The following is a 16,680-nucleotide window of genomic DNA, read 5'->3' on the forward strand; positions in this document are numbered from 1 at the left end:
ACCTGCCACTTTCTAATCTTTGGATGTCGCCTTTTCTCAAGGTCCATGTTTCAGCCCCATACAACAAGACACTCCAAATCACGGGGTGGAATTTAACGGCCCCTCCCGCTGGCAGCATGTTCCAGTCCCACTGAAGTCAATGGGCTTTTGAACGCCTCGTCACATTTTATGGCCATGCGCCTTCCTCCATCCCATTGTGACAGGGCCGTAAAATTCCACCCACAGTCTTGATAATTCTTAAGAGTCTTAATCAGTCTAATGCCGAGCATTTTTCTCTATTTGGAGGATGCATTCTTTGCCTTTGCCATTCTAGCTTGAATTTCTTTACGGCAGTAATGATCTTCTGACAAGATGCTTCCCAGCTACTTAATTTTTTTTTGTTTTTATTCATTCACGGGACATGGGCATCACTGGCTGGGCCAGCATTTATTGCCCATCCCTAATTACCCTTGAGAAGGTGGTGGTGAGCTGCCTTCTTGAACCGTACACCCAGAGTGCTGTTCGGGAGGGAGTTCCAGGATTTTGACACAATATCTGTTCCAGCTGTTGACCATTTATCTTGAACTCCACTTGCCCACCATTATTTCTTCCAATCTTCAGAACTGCATTAAATTTACTGGAGAGAAATTCACGGCCAAAGGGATGAGTGCCCAAATTCCCAATAAACATTCAAGGTGGGTGGAGATCTGTGCCAGGAATTTGTAAACTTGCCTGCATTACAAGTCTTCGCTGGCTGCAAGCTTAACTAATTATATATTTCTTTGTGAAAATCTCTAAAGCACTGTTGTGAGCCAAAACATTGGTTAATCAGGATCTGGCACCAACCTGTGTAGGAGATCCTCATAGCAGTGAGGGGAACATCAGCCAGGGTGATAGGCTTACACTGCAGGAATTTAAACGCTGTTCCATTCAGGTCTACCTCTGTGAGCTTTTGGAGAACCTTCCGTGCAAATGGACCTGCTACACCCAGCACCCCGATTTCATCAGTAACATTACGAATATCAACAGCATAGCCACCATTTGCTGCCTCTTCCTCTATATATCTAGAGAAATGAAAGCGGTAAGTCAGGTGAATAGTAGGGATCCTGCTTCTCTTTTTAAGGTAACATTAAATAAGTAAATGTGCAAACGGCTTGTTTCAGGTATGGGCACTGCATTTCCGGCTCATATGAAGGTATACTGTGCTTCCTGACCATGATATTGGAGGTGAAAGGGATAAAAGAAGCAGGCAGTGCATGGAATTTCCAGGCCTGTGTGTTCAAGTCCAGATTTTATGGGGCACAATGGTTCCCCCGCACCCCACATCTCCCCCAAAAGTCTGGGGCTGGGCGAGGTTTTGAGCCCGTCCACTATAATGTCAGCTGCCATGTCGCCATTTTACACTGGGAATAGCGTTAATTGGCTTAAGGTGAGACTTCCGCCCCTATCTCAGGAGGAAGTCCTGCCTTAGGCAGCTATCGGCCAATCCGATTGGCCGGCAGCTCTGTAGTCCCAGCAGCATCAGGTTCAAGTGGTGGCAGTCCCTGAAGATGAGGAGTTCATGGGGCCAGATTTCAGATAAGTTGGGGGTATTGCTGGGCCTAGACTGATAGGCTCCCCGCAAAGAGGTTGAGGGGGTGGAGGGGCCTGGCTTGAGAGACCAAGGGGGTTGGGTTAAAGGGGTGTGTGTGTCCTTCGGGGAGACCCCCAAAGAAAGTCCTCAGCTCATTGCATGACACCAGCCCACCCAGTTAAAGCTGCCAGGCTACCCATCTGGTGTGGGCTGCTCTCTGTCGCAGGTAAAATAGCAGTGGGGGCAGGAGAAGACTCTTAATGGTCACTAATTGGCCACTTAAGGGTCTCAATGGGCCCAAGGGCGGCAGAGGAGGGGACAAGTCTTAGAGTCATTAAGCTATTAATGTATACAATATTATTGGTAAATATGTTTATTTTAAAATAGAGGTTTAGTCTGTGGGTGTGTCTTAGTTGGATTAACGTCAGCTAATCTGGATGCTATGATGTGTATTAGTTTTGATATGTAAGAGAAATAGCATGTATTTGCATTTTTTGAATAGAGCATTCAAGACGTGGGGGGGAAACTACCACCTAACTAGCAGATACCAAGCAATATGTTTATATTACTAATAAAATTAGTACTACGAAAGGGGTTTTATTGGTAAAAGGTGGAGTTCAAAGGGGTTAGTGATACAGTGAGAATTTACATTCAATAAGCAATGTTAGGTATAACTTCAACAGTGTCCTGGTGTGCAGAGCAAAGGCTATGTGAGATCAAAAGGCAGCAGTAAGCTTCCAACCGATTCCACAGGAACCAAAGTGAAAAGAATCTCATTTTAAATTCGTATGGTGAAAATGCTTTGCCTGGTGTCTGGTTAAGTTTATGGTTTGTTGTTGCCTTAATGGAGATTAGTTTGGGAATTTGTTAAAAGTTATGATAGTAGTAATTTGTAGCCAAGTGTATGTATATTTTAACCTGTATAAATTAATAAAATGTTTAATGTAAAACCTTGAGAACTGGTGGTCTGAGTCCTGAATTTAGAGTTGCATTTCAAACATAACACTTAAAATTATAGGTTATAACAGTTGTTTAAAGTTTCTCTCTGGAATTTTAAAATAACTTAGCCTTACCAACTGCGCGGTCATAACACTGAGGCAGGTGAGTAGGTGGCAGGCAGACCAAGTGCTGCATTTTACAAATCCCCCCGCCTTCAAACCCAGTGGGGAGCATAAAATCCGGTCCCTGGAGTTGCATTTTAGTCAATGTTAAATCTATCACTGAGCCAACCAATGCTGAGGTTCAAGATGTTTGACCAATAATTCACAAATACCACAAACCAAATTGGTTCAAAATGTCCTTGTGAGTAATTTTGGTGTTAAGAGTAAAACAGAAGAAACTAAATTATCCGTTCATTGTACAATTTTCTTGATTTTGATTTCCACTGACTTCAATGGAGACAAAAATGGGAAGAGGTGCATAACAGATGACCAATCCAATATTGCCTGTCTTACACTATCACCAAGTCAAAATTACCCCACTATGGGGAAGGAAATCTGTTGTCTAGACCTGATCTGGCCTATGTGTGACCTGAGTTCCACACTAGCGTGCGTGACTCTTAAGAACCCTGTGACGTGACCATTCAGTTTGCGCAAATCCAGAGAGGCAAAAATGACAACCTTGCTAGTGATGCCTAAAATTAAGTAATATTTAAAAAAAAGATGAGAATAGATAGGTGTCCTTTTGATCATGTGCAAAGTCAGCTGCCTCACCCCAATCAGAAAACAATGACCTCAATCCAACTTATTCCCTGAGCTGGTGGGATCTCCACTTGGCCACTTCCCTGGTTGGTACTGGAGACGGATTTGAAGAATGGAAAATAATAAAGGTACAGATGTCTTTATCACAGGGCACACACTCAGGGACAATTTATCATACCCAGTCTACCTAACCAGCCGCCTTTGGACAGTGGGAGGAAACCAGAGCACCCAGCAGAAACGGATAGAATATGCAAACTCCACACAGACAGACACCCGAGGTCAGGGTTGAACCTGGGTCCCTGGAGCTGTAAGACAGTAGCTCTAACCACTGTGCCACCCACATTAAATCGATCAATAAAAAGAATAAATTCATTTCAGAAGTTATACTTTTTTAAAAACATCCATGCTTACCTTAGGTCATGCAGCTCTGACCCTGATCCTGTCACCAGCAGGAACTCCACTTCTGACAAGTGGCTGATTGTCACCTCAGCATAAACTCGCCCTCTTGGGGTAATCATATGACTGATGTTAATATAGCCCACCTGTGGGAAAGGGGGAGTAAATTAAAGATGAAAAAAAGAGGGGCCACACATTACAATAGCCGAGAATGGAACGTTGATGCATGGCTTAGTGAGCATGTGGGTACTGGAGGAGAAGTCATTCTAGGAGATAGGCTTGCTGCAGTGGGATGAGCAGGGACACAGTCGTGTGAGGCACTGTCACAGAGGTTGCAGAGGGAAAGTGGTATGGTTGACTACATCAAACATAGTGGAGAGGTTGAGGAGGATGTGAAAGGATAACACACCATGGTTGCAGACACATAGGGCAGGATTTTACGCGTTGGCAAGCAGGGGTGGGGCCCGTTCGCTGATGCGTAAAATAGTGTACGGTGACCGCGCCCCATTTAAATTTTCAGATAGGCAGGGGCGCAGCGAAATCAGCTGTGCGCCTGCCGACCTGTCAATGGCCAAATGAGGCCATTGACAGAGTCAATTAAGTAATTAAAGGGCCTGCCCGTCCAACCTTAAGGTTGGCGAGCAGGCCAAGAGCCCTGGCGCGAATTAGAAAAAGCATGAAACCTCATCCACGGGCGGGATGAGGTTTCATGTAGGTTTTTAAAAATTTTAATAACGTTTTTGTAAAAATTATGGACATGTTCCAACTCATGTGACAGTGTCAGATAAGGGGACATGTTAGTGAAATTTTATTTTTCTATTTTTAGGTTTTTAAGAGCCGATCTCCCTGAGGTTACACTTAGCCTCAGGGAGATGAGTGCGCTCTTTCGTGCACATGCGTGGAAGAGAGCACTCTCGATTTTGGGATTTCCTCCCCTCCTGCACAGGGAACGCATAGTGCTTCCGTGTGGACATCACGCTGGCTGGGCCTTAATTGGCCTGCCCACATAAAATGGCGTCGATCAGAAGCGCGCCTGTGCACGGCGCCCTTCAACTTCGCCCCCAAAATCCTGCCCATGGAATGTCTTTAGAGCTTTGACCAAAAGTGTCATGATTTGGTAGCCATGGGATTGTACAGTAACAACTATTACCAGAATCTTGGAAAGGAAGATAGAGATGGCATTTGGGAGTCAAAGGTTGTAACTAAGAAGCTAAATTTAATTTGTCCTTTAATGGAAATCCAATTGTTCTCTCAATTGGGACAATTATAAATTATTTGAGTCAAATTGACAGCAAAGAATATATGGTTAATTCCAATTTTTTCTTTACCATTAGTTCTGTAAAATGGTGGTTATTAGGATATTACCTCAGGACATCTCACCTACATCTTTGAAAAGTGGGCATTTGCTGTAAAAATGAATATCTGTGTTTATCAGTTTTTCATTTTTACACCTCATGCTAGCATCTCTTTACCTTGGGAACAACATTTGCAATCAGGCGATCCAGAAGTTTTGTGGAGTCCTTTCCCTTCACAGTGAATTTTCCGAAGGGTGTTAGATCAAATACTCCCACTTTTTCCATGACCTGTTTACATTCTCGGCCAACTGGTTCAAACCAGTTTGTACGGCGAAAACTAGGCCTGGCATGAATGAATAAGTTTGTTAAATTAATGCCCTTTTATTGTAGTGCAGAGAAATCACATTTTGCTTTTAATAATCATGATGTTCTCTTTTGCAGCTATCCTGTAGAAAGGTAATTGGTTGCAAGTTGAAACACTTCAATTAAATTGACGAAATACCAGAAGGATGTTGCAGGAAGTTTTTTGGACAACGCAAGTTGTTATGATCTGGAATGCACTGCCTGAAAAGTTGGCGGAAGTCGATTCAGCAGTAACTTTAAAAGGGAATTGGATAAATGCTTAAAAAGAAAACATTTGCAGAGCTATAAAGGAAGAGCAAGGGTGTGGAACTAATTGGGTTGGTCTCACAAAGAGCCAGGATAGGCATGATGGAGCGAATGGCCATCATCTATTCAATAACTAGGGGTGATTTTGGAAACTAAGGCTCCAGATTTTCCATTGATAGGCGAAATTATTAATGTGGACTCACTCTCCTTGGTCTTTGCTATATTGTAATTTTCTAATAGGGAGGCTGGGTGTGCTGGTAAGGTACTGAAGACAGCCTCTTTCAGTAAGTGTCAAAGATTAACAACGTTCAGCAATTGCTCCAACCACAACTAAATCAACTTAAAGGCCTATCTTAGTAATACAAGCCATTTCTTTAAGAGTGATGGTGCATCAACGATAGCTGAGGAACCAGATTTCTATGGGGTAGCTTGCATTTCAGCTGCACCCAACACTATTAGAGGGCATCTGGGTATAAAGCCCTCTGACATTCATTTGCATGTAATTTACATTGCAGGATCCTTTCAGGCTGCAATGGCGGGTTTTTGCGCGGTCTTCACATACAGTATAGATTGTTGCTTTCCCCTTATATTGGTATTCTTGCGAGCGTCCTGATGAGTGTAAGACGATAAGCCTAGTCATGTTTCTTTTTTCAGAATACTCAAGTTCTTTACTATCAAATGGCTAGAGTGCAATATCCCAGAATGTATTACCCCTCTTCCTCAGTCCCTGGGCCATCCAACAACGTACTGTGTACCAGCCAGCAACTCCATATCTTCAGTGGAAGTGGGTGCAGCGAGCCAATATGTACTGCTCCACAAAAATTGCATCTAATCAGCACTTGAGTGCTAAATCTGCAGTGAACTGGTTTAGCATCTCTCGGCAGGTTCACGATAAGGTTATCAGCAATTAAAACCAAACTGTGTGCTAAAACAAGCCTGTTTTATACGAACGGCATCCAGTCGGCACCTGTTTTCACCTTTCAGCTAAAATAACTCCAGTGTTTTGGGTTGACCAAAGCTCCCGTTGATGTTGTAGCGACTCACTTAAGTGCTTAAGTTTTTTTTTTTAAACATCATTTCACTTCTATGACTCAGGTCTCTGTGTGACCTTCTGAGGAATTCTGTTATTTGGAAGTTATAAATGTATTATTTTGGTCACAGTCTAGGCAGGATGTGCATATAAACTATTCTAGTACTGCGGCAGGTAAGTGAGCAAAATTGTTTCAGTATTTATTATCCCAGAATCATGTCCCTTTTGAAGGAGATGGGGGAATTTAATGCTCATGGGGAGCTTTCCTGGCCCACTGCCAATTGAAGTCTTTTAGTGGGCAATTAATGCTCACTTAAGAGCCTCATCCTGTTGCTGCTGGTATTCAACCAGCAGCTAGTGGGATGGGGGACTTGACAAGTGGGGAGCTTGAAAATAAAGATCTGGCATGTTTGCTGGTGGGCTCCCAGGAATCAGGGGTGGGGGTTCCCTCGTTGTCTGGCATGCAAGGCCTGACCGAGGGACCCGGCATCAAGAAGGAGGGGGCCCACTGTGTGCCACCCCCCTAACGTTTCTTCCGACCCTTTCCAACCCTGCCACCCGGCGACCTCCATCCACCCTCACTCACCCTGTGGCCCGGGGTCCCTCGGCGATCCTCGACCTCTGGTGGGTGCAATACCGGCAGAAGCCACCACCACTACCTCCAAGGTGCTGCCTCCAAGCCTCTGATCGATCAGCAGCTCTCAAGGGGTGGGATTTGCTGGCCCGGTATCTTTGATCCTGGGGAGGGCCCGCTGTTGTCCACTTAAGTGCCTGCTTGGTACTTTATATGGCGGGCCTTCCTGAACAGGGGTGACTCGGGTCTCTCGCAAGTTCTCCAGCAGGCGTTGCTTACATTGAATACCACCCATAGCTTCTGCCAGGATTGATAAAGGACAGCAGAAGCATCCTTCCAAATGTGAGTAGGTGCATTCAAAAGATGTGACCATAATGAAGTGACATCTTGGCTCACATTTCCTGTTTTTCATGTCCCAGCAACACTGCAGCAGGAACGGCAGCATCTCCTGCCTCGCAGCCTGTGACAAGCTCCTGATTTACTGCCAGAGCTCTGCTTACAAAAAATTAAATAAAGCTGACTCTGTCAAATTCTCCAGGGTCAACACCAGGCTGACTCAAGACAGTCAAGCACACTTTCAGCCTTCCTGTTGCCAGGAAAGAAAATCCTACCCATTTTTTCCTAGAAATTAATGTACACTTTTCTCCCTGTTTACAAAATAGAATTCTAGGGGAGAATTTTCTCCCCGTTGGGGGGGGCACTGCGTAGGCGTGGGTGGGCACACAGCCAATTAAGTCCTGTCCCTCGTTACCCGCACCTGAAAGCGCTGTGTGCTCCCTGTGTGGACAGGGGGAGTAGGCTGAGTTGGGGCCTGAAACGCAGAAATCTCCCTCAGGCACAGAGATGCCTCAGGGAGATTAGTTTGACTGTCAAAAATTTCAATAAAGAAAAAAAAAATTTTTTTAAGACACGTCCCCCTCATGTGACAGTATCACATGAGCTGGGACATGTCAATGAACTGTAATCCAATTTATAAACACTTCATGAAACCTCATCCCGCCAATGGATGAGGTTTCATGATAAATGCGAAGGCCGCCTGGACTCTTCGCCTGCCTGACAACCTTAAGGTTGGACAGGCAGCTCCGTTAATCGCTTTAATTAGTTTTTAAACAGCCTTAGTAGGCCCTTGATGGTTCAGTAGGTGCACAGCCGACTCCGGTGCGCGCTCGCTGAACTGAAGATCTGAATGACGTGCAGTGACGTCGGGACACACACCCGAGGTCATCGCGCGTCATTTTACGCGTCAGTGAGCGGGTTCCGCCCCCACACGGTGACCCAAAGATTCTGGCCCTAGAAATTAGTGACATCTTTTGGCCTACTGCATTCTCAAAAATAAATGAATACATATTTGAAATTAATTTACTGTCAAAATGTTCTTTCAATTTCCTGAAAAATGTGTTATTTTTAGGATGATAGTAACTCCACATCCAAAAAATTAATACAATGAGCATAAGTGTGTACATGGCCTATAAACATGAGTTTCAATGTATTAAAATGGTTTTTATATAGAACATTTTTTTTCATTCGTTAGTGGGATGTGGGTGCCACTGGTATTTGTTGCCCATCCCTAATTACCCCTGAGAAAGTGGTGGTAAGCTGCCTTCTTGAAATGCTGTAGTACATGTGGTTTAGTAAACCCAAAGCGTTGTTAGGGAGGGAATTCCAGGATTTTGACCCCGCGAAGTGAAGGGGCGGAGGTATAGTTTTGCTGAAGAAAGATACTTGTTGAAGTTTTTTGTCTTGCATTCATCAGGACACTTTGCAAGAATACCAATATAAGGGGAAAACAACAATTTGTACTGTATGTGAAGAGAATGCTGATTGGTTGGCAAGTGATTGGTAGAGGCATTGCCATGGAAAATGCACCAGTGATGGTGACTGAATGGCTGTCACTTATTTTGTTTAGCTGAAAAAGGTGCAATATGTGTATAAGTATTAATATTTGTAGCTTCCAGTATATGCAAATATGCCACACTACAAGCCCAACTAACAATCTTAAATTGGTAGTCAGTGTGATTCTTAGTACATTGAGGATTATTAAGCAAATGTTGTCCAGTTGTGGAATCACACCTGATGTTCGACACTGTGTTTTGCGTTTTGCAAGCACAGACTGAATGGGTATGATCTGTACCTTGCCCGTTGCGAACAGCAGCTGGGACAGACTGTTTGATATGATCTCACAGTACATTTATCTCCATGTGAATAGTACATATGGAAAAACATCCCAGAATGAACCACTGACTATCCATAATTTTCCACCTTACCTATATCCTGTGTCATCTCCAGGTTTGTAGAACCAGTGTGGCTGTTCCCAGCCGGCATGGAACCCCATGGATGCCTTGTCTTTCAAAATTTCATAAATTCCACTTACTCTTTCTGTTGGTCTTCCTCCAAACCGCTCTTCTTTGGGATATCCAACTAAGCAAGGAAAAAAAAGTCAGGTAATTTGCGAGTACAATTATCATTAATCCCATTAATGATAATTACTGCTTCCTTTTTAAGTTCCAACAGAAGGCAATAGATCTGAAATGTCCTTGTTCAGAGGGCATTTAAGAGTCAGTCACATCACTGTGGGTCTGGAGTCACTTGTATGTTAGACTAGGCAAGGACAGCAGACTTCCTTCCCTAAATGGAAATAGTGAACCAGATGGGTTTTTAAAGCAATCAGCAATCGTTTTATGGTCATCATCAGACTTTTAATTCCAGATTTTTTAATTAAAATCGAATTTTACCATCTGCCATGGTGGGGATTCAAACCCAGGTCCCCAGAGCATTTCCCTGGATCTCTGGAATACTAGTCACTGACAATATCACTAAGTCACCACCTCCCTGTAGCCACCTCCTCCCCGTGCTGAATTCAAGCGGAAACTAGGAAGACATATCCACCAAAGTAGGCAGCCATTTCCATTATAATTCAAAGTTAACCCAGTGCGAGCTTCACTGAAATGAAATGTTTCACCAAATCCCGTTGATAATTATATTAATTAGATTACCATAGAAATCTGGTCAGCATGCTGCAATTCTGGTGAGATCTGAATGTGTTTCTAGTCATTTAAAACTAAACTTCAGTTATATGGGAAACTTTAGGCTTTGAAGTCAAGGCCCCTTGTAACTGGCTACCAGAGACACCAAATCTTGGGATACTGGTATGTAAAAAAAAGACAGTAAAGAGCCGGGGATTCTTCAAGTGTAAAGACCAGGGATACTAGAGTAATTAATTAACTAATTAAATAAAATACGGATGATGTGTTGCTGCTGCAGCATGTGGGTATGCTGGACACCAAGGTGATCCAGAGTTAAATGCATGGTTCAAAGGTTGGTGTGAGAGGAATGGGTTTCAGTTCATTGGGCACTGACATCTGTAGTGAGTGTTTGCAGCTCAAGGAACTTCAGATCAGAGTTAAGGAGCTGCAGAAATCGCACCATATCAGGGAGGAGGAAAGTTACATGGACATTTTGATCGAGGAGGCAGTCACACCCCTCAGATTAGGTAATTCAAATTTGGTCTGTGATGAAGGACAGGAGGGTGTGACAGCAGGTGAAACATGTATGAGGACCCAGGGGGTAGTGTTTGAGGAGCCTCGGTCTCTGCAACTGTCCAACAGTTGCGAGGTCCTTGTAAGCTGTGTGAATGAGAGCGGCGACTGCCAGGAGGATGAGCAAACTGACCATGGCATCATGGTACAGGGGGCCATTCAAGTGGGAGGAGGAAATAGGAAAGTAGTAGTGGTAGGGGACAGTATAATTAGGGGGAATAGATGCTGTTCTCTGCAGCCATGAGCGTGAGTCCAGAAGGCTGTGTTGCCTGCCTGGTGCCAGGGTTAAGGACATCTCCTCAGGGCTGGAGAGGAACTTGGGAGTGGGAGGGGAGAGATCTAATTGTCATCATCCATGTTGCTAACAATGACATCGGTAGGATTAGAAAGGAGATTCTGCTGAAAGAATTTGAAGTTAGGAGCTAAATTATAAAGCAGACTCTCCAAGGTAATAATCTCAGGATTGGTACCTGAGCCATGGGCAAACTGACATAGGGTAAATAAAGTCAAGGAGTTAAATGCGTGGCTCAGAGAATGGTGTGGGAGGAATGGGTTTCAGTTCATGGGGCACTGGCAACAGTACTGGGGTAGAAGGGAGCTGTTGTGGTGGGACGGGCTTCACTTGAACTGTGCTGGGACCAATGTCCTGGCAAACCGAATAACTAGGGCTGTAGAGAGGGTGTTAAACTAAATAGGGCCGGGGGTGGGGGGTGGCACGGTCTGGAGAGGGGATACATAGGCTGACAAAGCAAAAGGATATGGCAGCTTTGCAGGGCTGCTATTTAGGTATTGATACCCAGAATGTGACAGGAAGGGACAGAGTGTACAAACATAAAAAACAGCAGCAAATAGGGTCAAATGGGGGAAAAAATGTTAAAAAGGCAAAATTAACAGCTCTTTGCTTAAATGCATGTAGTATTCGGAATAAAATAAATGAATTAACAGCACAAATAGAGGTTAATGGGTTTGATCTTCTAGCCATTACTGAGATTTGGTTACAAGGAGATCAAAGCTGGGAATTAAATATTCAGGGGTATGTGACTTTTCAAAAGGACAGGCAGGAAGGAAAGGGCAGTGGGGTAGCTTTGTTGTAAAAGATGGAATAAGCATGACAGCAAGAAATGATCTTGGATCAGAAGATGTAGAATCCATATGGGTGGAGGTAAGAAATAACAAGGGGAAGAAGACACTGGCGGGAGTAGTCCATTGGCTCCCTAACAGTAGCTATACTGTAGGATAGATAATGAATCAGGAGATAATGAGAGCATGTAAAAAAGACAGTACATTAATTATGGGCGACTTTAATCTTCATGTAGATTGGGAAAATCAAACTGGCAGAGGTAGATGTGAGCAAGAATTCACAGTGTATTCAGGACAGTTTGCTAGAACAATATATTGTGGATCCAACTAGGGATCAGGCTCTTATGGATCTGGGTTTAATAAATGATTTCAGAGTAAAAGATCCCCGAGGAAACAGTGACCATAACATGGTAGAATTTAGCATTTAGGTTGAGAATGAGAAACTTGGGTTGGAAACAACTGTGCTAAACTTAAATAAGGGTAATTACAAAGGAATGAGGGCAGAGTTGGCTGGAGTGGACTGGGAAAGGAGTTTAGCAGAAAAGGCAATGACAAAGATGAACAATGGCAGACGTTTAAAAAAATAATTCATGACTCACAACAAAGATATATCCCCGTGAGAAAGAAGGATTCTAGGAAGGGGATAAACCAACCATGGTTAAACAAGGAAGTTAAATATAGTATCAAACTGAAAGAAAAAACATACAATGTGGCAAAGATTAGTGGTAAACCAGAGGATTGGGAAAGTTTTAAAAACCAACAGAAGATGACAAAAAAACAAAATAAAGAGGGAGAAAATAAACTTTGTTTTTATATTACTTGCTAAGGTTACCCTCAGACAGTAAGAGCTTCTTAAAGATATAAAAAGGAAGAGAGAGGCCAAAGTGAACATAGGCCTCTTAGAGAATGAGGTTGGGGAACCAGGAAATGGCAGAAGCATTGAATAATTACTTTGCATTAGTGTTCACAGTAGAAGACACTAACAGTATTCCGAATATACTGAATAATAAAGGGCCAAAAAGTGGGGTGGAAATAAATGCAATAACTATCACGAGAGAAAAAGTACCAGGGAAACTAATGGGGCTAAAGGCCAATAAGTCCCCTGAACCTGATGGGTTGCATCATAGGATATTAAAGGAAGTAGCTATGCAAATAGTGGATGCACTGGTAGTAACCTTTCAAGAATTCTTAAATTCTGGAAAAGTCCCAGAAGATTGGAAAACTGCCAATGTAATGCCCTTATTCAAAAAGGGAAGGCAGCAAAAAACAGGTAACTATAGACCAGTTAGCTTAACATCCATCATTGGGAAATGTTAGAGTCTATTATAAAGGATGTAATAGCAGAGCATTTAGAAATACATCATATAATGAAGCAGAGTCAGCAGGGCTTTATGAAGGAGAAATCATGCCTGACAAAATTATTGGAATTCTTTGAGGAGGTAACAAGCAGGATAGATAGAGGGGAACCAGTAGAAATCAAATATTTGGATTTCCAAAGTTGTTCAATAAGATACCGCACATAAGGTGACTCAATACAATAAGAGCCCATGGTGTTGGAGGGTAGTATATTAGCACGGATAGAGGATTGGCTAATTAATAGAAGACAGAGAGTTGGGATAAGGGGGGCATTTTCAGGATGGCAACCTGTAACTAGTGGAGTGCACAGGGATCAGTGCTGGGACCAAGTAGTAAGGACGCCACAAAGAGCCCACAGAGGGATTTAGACAGGTTATGTGAGTGGGCAAAAACTTGGCAGATGGAATATAATGTTGAAAAATGTGAGGTTATGCATTTTGGCAGGAAGGATAGAGGAGCTGAATATTATTTACATGGAGAAAGACTGCAGAAAGCTACAGCGCAGAGGGATTTGGGAGTCCTCGTGCATGAATTCCAAAAAGCTAACAGAGGCCAGAATTTTTCCGTCGGTGAATTGGGGGCGAGGCCCGCTTGCCAACGTGAAAATGACACGAGATGACGTCGGGAGGAACCCCCGACATCATCCCGCGTCATTTAAATATTCAGGAAGGCAGGTGGACAGTGAAATCAGCTGTCCGCCGGCCGGCCTGTCAATGGCCAATTGAGGCCATTGACAGGATAATTAAGCCAATTAAAGGCCCTGCCCGTCCAACCTTAAGGCTGGCGGGCAGGCTAGGAGCCCCAGTGGGAAAGAGAAAAACATGAAACCTCATCCATTGGTGGGATGAGGTTTCATGTCTGTTTTTAAAAACTTTAATAAACTTTATGTAATATTTATTAACATGTCCCATCTCGTGTTACATTGTCACATGAGGGGGACATGTTAATAATTCTTTTATTTTGCTATTTTTGATGTTCACAAAGCTTTCACCGATCTCCCTGAGACGGCACTTAGTCTCAGGGAGATGTGCGCTCTTTTGCGCGCATGTGCAAAAGAGCGCACTTTGACAGTTGGGGAATCCCTCTCCCCAACACCCCCCACCGGCACAGGAAGCGTGTAGCACTTCCCGTCGGGCATCCCGCTGGGTGGGCCTTAATTGGCCCGCCCACTCAAAATGGTGGCGGAGCCCGTTTCGGCGGCAGAGTTCGGCTGCCCATCGAGGGCTAAATTCTGCCCATACAAGTTCAGCAGGTAATAGAGAAGGCAAATGGAATGTTGGCCTTTATTTCAAAGGGAATGGAGTATGAAAATAGGGAATCTTGCTAAAAGTACACAACGCACTAGTTAGGCTGCACCAAGAATACTGTGAACAGTTTTGGTCCCCTTATCTAAGGAAAGATACGCTAGCATGGGAGACAGTGCAGAGAAGGTTCACTAGGTTGATCCTGGGTATAGAGGGATTTTCTTATGAGGAGAGGTTGAGTAGGTTGGGCCTGTACTCATCGGAATTTAGAAGAATGAGAGGTGACCTTATTGAAACATATTAAATTCTTAGGGGGCTTGACAGGGTAGATGCTGAGAGGTTGTTTCCCCTTGTGGGAGAGTCTAGGAACAGAGGCATAATCTCAGAGTAAGGGGTCACCCATTTAAAACAGAGATGAGTAAGAATTTCTTCTCTCAGGGGGTAGTCAATCTATGGAATTCTTTACCGCAGAGGGCTGTAGAGGCTGGGTTCTTAAGTACATTCAAGGCTGAGGTAGACAGATTTTTAATCAGTAAGGGAATCAAGGGTTATGGGGAAAAGGCAGGAAAGTGGTGTCAAGGATTATCAGATCAACCATGATGTCAATGAATGGCAGAGCAGACTCAATGGGCCAAATGGCGTACTTCTGCTCCTATGTCTTATGGTCTTATGGGCTTAATAATTATAGTTACTGGTTACTCACAAAGAAATGGAGTCTTAAAAGAATAAAAATAACAAGGTTTTCATTGTCTTTTCAAAGGATATAGAGGAACATGTGAAAACAGTAATAGCATAGCAATAGACCTGTCAAACAAAATTGAACACTTCAAGTCTAATTAATTAGTCACGGTCACAGTGCATCAGAAATGCTACTAATTTTAGCAGCATACACATAAACAGCTCCTAATCAGTTTTAAATTCTACTACAGATCACTGCAGGAGGTCTTGTGGCATAGAGGATAACATCCCTGCCTCTGAACCAGAAGCTCCAGGTTCAAGTCACACCCCAGGACTTCATGGCCAAGGAAGGTGTGTTCATAATGTGAGTGAAGAGGTTGAGTATCGATCTGCCAAAGGCAGGTGGTAAGAGTGGGAAAGGTTCATGAATGTGATCGAAAGAGCACTGGAGCCTCTACCATCACTATCCACAGTTCAACGTACATGCATGCAAACAAGGAGCAGGAGTAGGCTGTTCAGCCCCTTGAGTCTGCTCTGCCATTTGACAAGGTCATGGCTGATCTGGTAGAAATCTGCATCCTGCCTAACGCTGATAACCTATCATCCCCTTGCTTACCAAGAATCTATCTACCTCTGCCTTAAAAGAACTTTGCTTCCACCATCTTTTCAGGAAGAGAGTTCCAAAGACTCATGACCCTCTGAGTGAAAAAATTTTGTCTCAACTCTGTTTTAAATGGGCAACCCCTTATTTTTAAACAGTGACCCCCAGTTCTAGATTCTTCCACAAGAGGAAACATCCACTCCACATCCATCCTGTCAAGACCCCTCAGGATCTTACATGTTTCAATCAAGTCACCTCTTACTCTTCTAAACTCCAGCAGATATCAGCCTAGTCTGTCCAATCTTTTCTCATAAGACAACCCACTCATTCCAGGTATTAATCTGGTAAACCTTCTCTGAACTGCTTCCAATGCATTTGCACCCTTCCTTAAATAAGGTGACCAATACTGTACACAGTACTCCAAATGTGGTCTCACTAGTGCCCTGTACAACTGAAGCATAACCTCTAATTCTGTGGGATCAATGCTCACTTTGTTAACTCTTTTTTCTTTTTAAAATATTTATATAAACTCTGACTATATGTTTTTATATTTCTGGCTAGCTTTCTCTCATACTCCAATTTTTCCTCCTTATTGGTCTTTTAGTCATTCTTTGCTATTCCTTATATTCAGTCCAATCTTCTGGCCTTCTACCTATCTTTGCAAGACCACAACATGCATGTAGAACTGTGTGTTGCCACAGCAACTTGGACTTCCTGAGTGAAACGTAATGTGCCACCACCACAGATCATTGAAGACTTCTTTCTGTTAAAATAGGTGGGATTACTCCATCCCTTGGCCAACCAAATTCCTCACCCACCCAGAACAACCCCATTTCTATATTAATCAGTTTTGGTGGTGGGGTAGAGTGGGTGAGAGACACAGGGTGTGAATAAAAGCCAACAGGGGGTGTCCTTGAGTTGAAAGGTTTTGCATTAATCACCTAATCTAAAACCATGGTTTACCCTTGTGGCTTAGTTTCATAGAATCACAGAATAGTTACAGGACAGAAGGAGGCCATTTGGCCCATC

The 16,680-nt window shown here is 43.4% G+C and overlaps 1 protein-coding gene across 3 annotated transcripts in view; it reads right to left on the reverse strand.

Moving 5' to 3' along the window:
• dmgdh (dimethylglycine dehydrogenase) overlaps positions 1-16,680 on the reverse strand; it is a 168,448-nt gene that overhangs the window by 33,301 nt on the left and 118,467 nt on the right. For all 3 annotated transcript variants that reach the window (XM_041186943.1, XM_041186942.1, XM_041186941.1), the window contains exons 9-12: positions 9,421-9,574; positions 5,121-5,286; positions 3,664-3,794; positions 826-1,043 (exon numbers count right to left, since the gene is read on the reverse strand). In XM_041186943.1, coding sequence (XP_041042877.1) covers positions 826-1,043; positions 3,664-3,794; positions 5,121-5,286; positions 9,421-9,574 — 669 coding nt within the window. The remainder of the gene's footprint in view (positions 1-825; positions 1,044-3,663; positions 3,795-5,120; positions 5,287-9,420; positions 9,575-16,680) is intronic.

Source organism: Carcharodon carcharias, chromosome 4 (assembly GCF_017639515.1).
Source record: "Carcharodon carcharias isolate sCarCar2 chromosome 4, sCarCar2.pri, whole genome shotgun sequence".
In the NCBI taxonomy this organism is placed as follows: Eukaryota; Metazoa; Chordata; class Chondrichthyes; order Lamniformes; family Lamnidae; genus Carcharodon; species Carcharodon carcharias.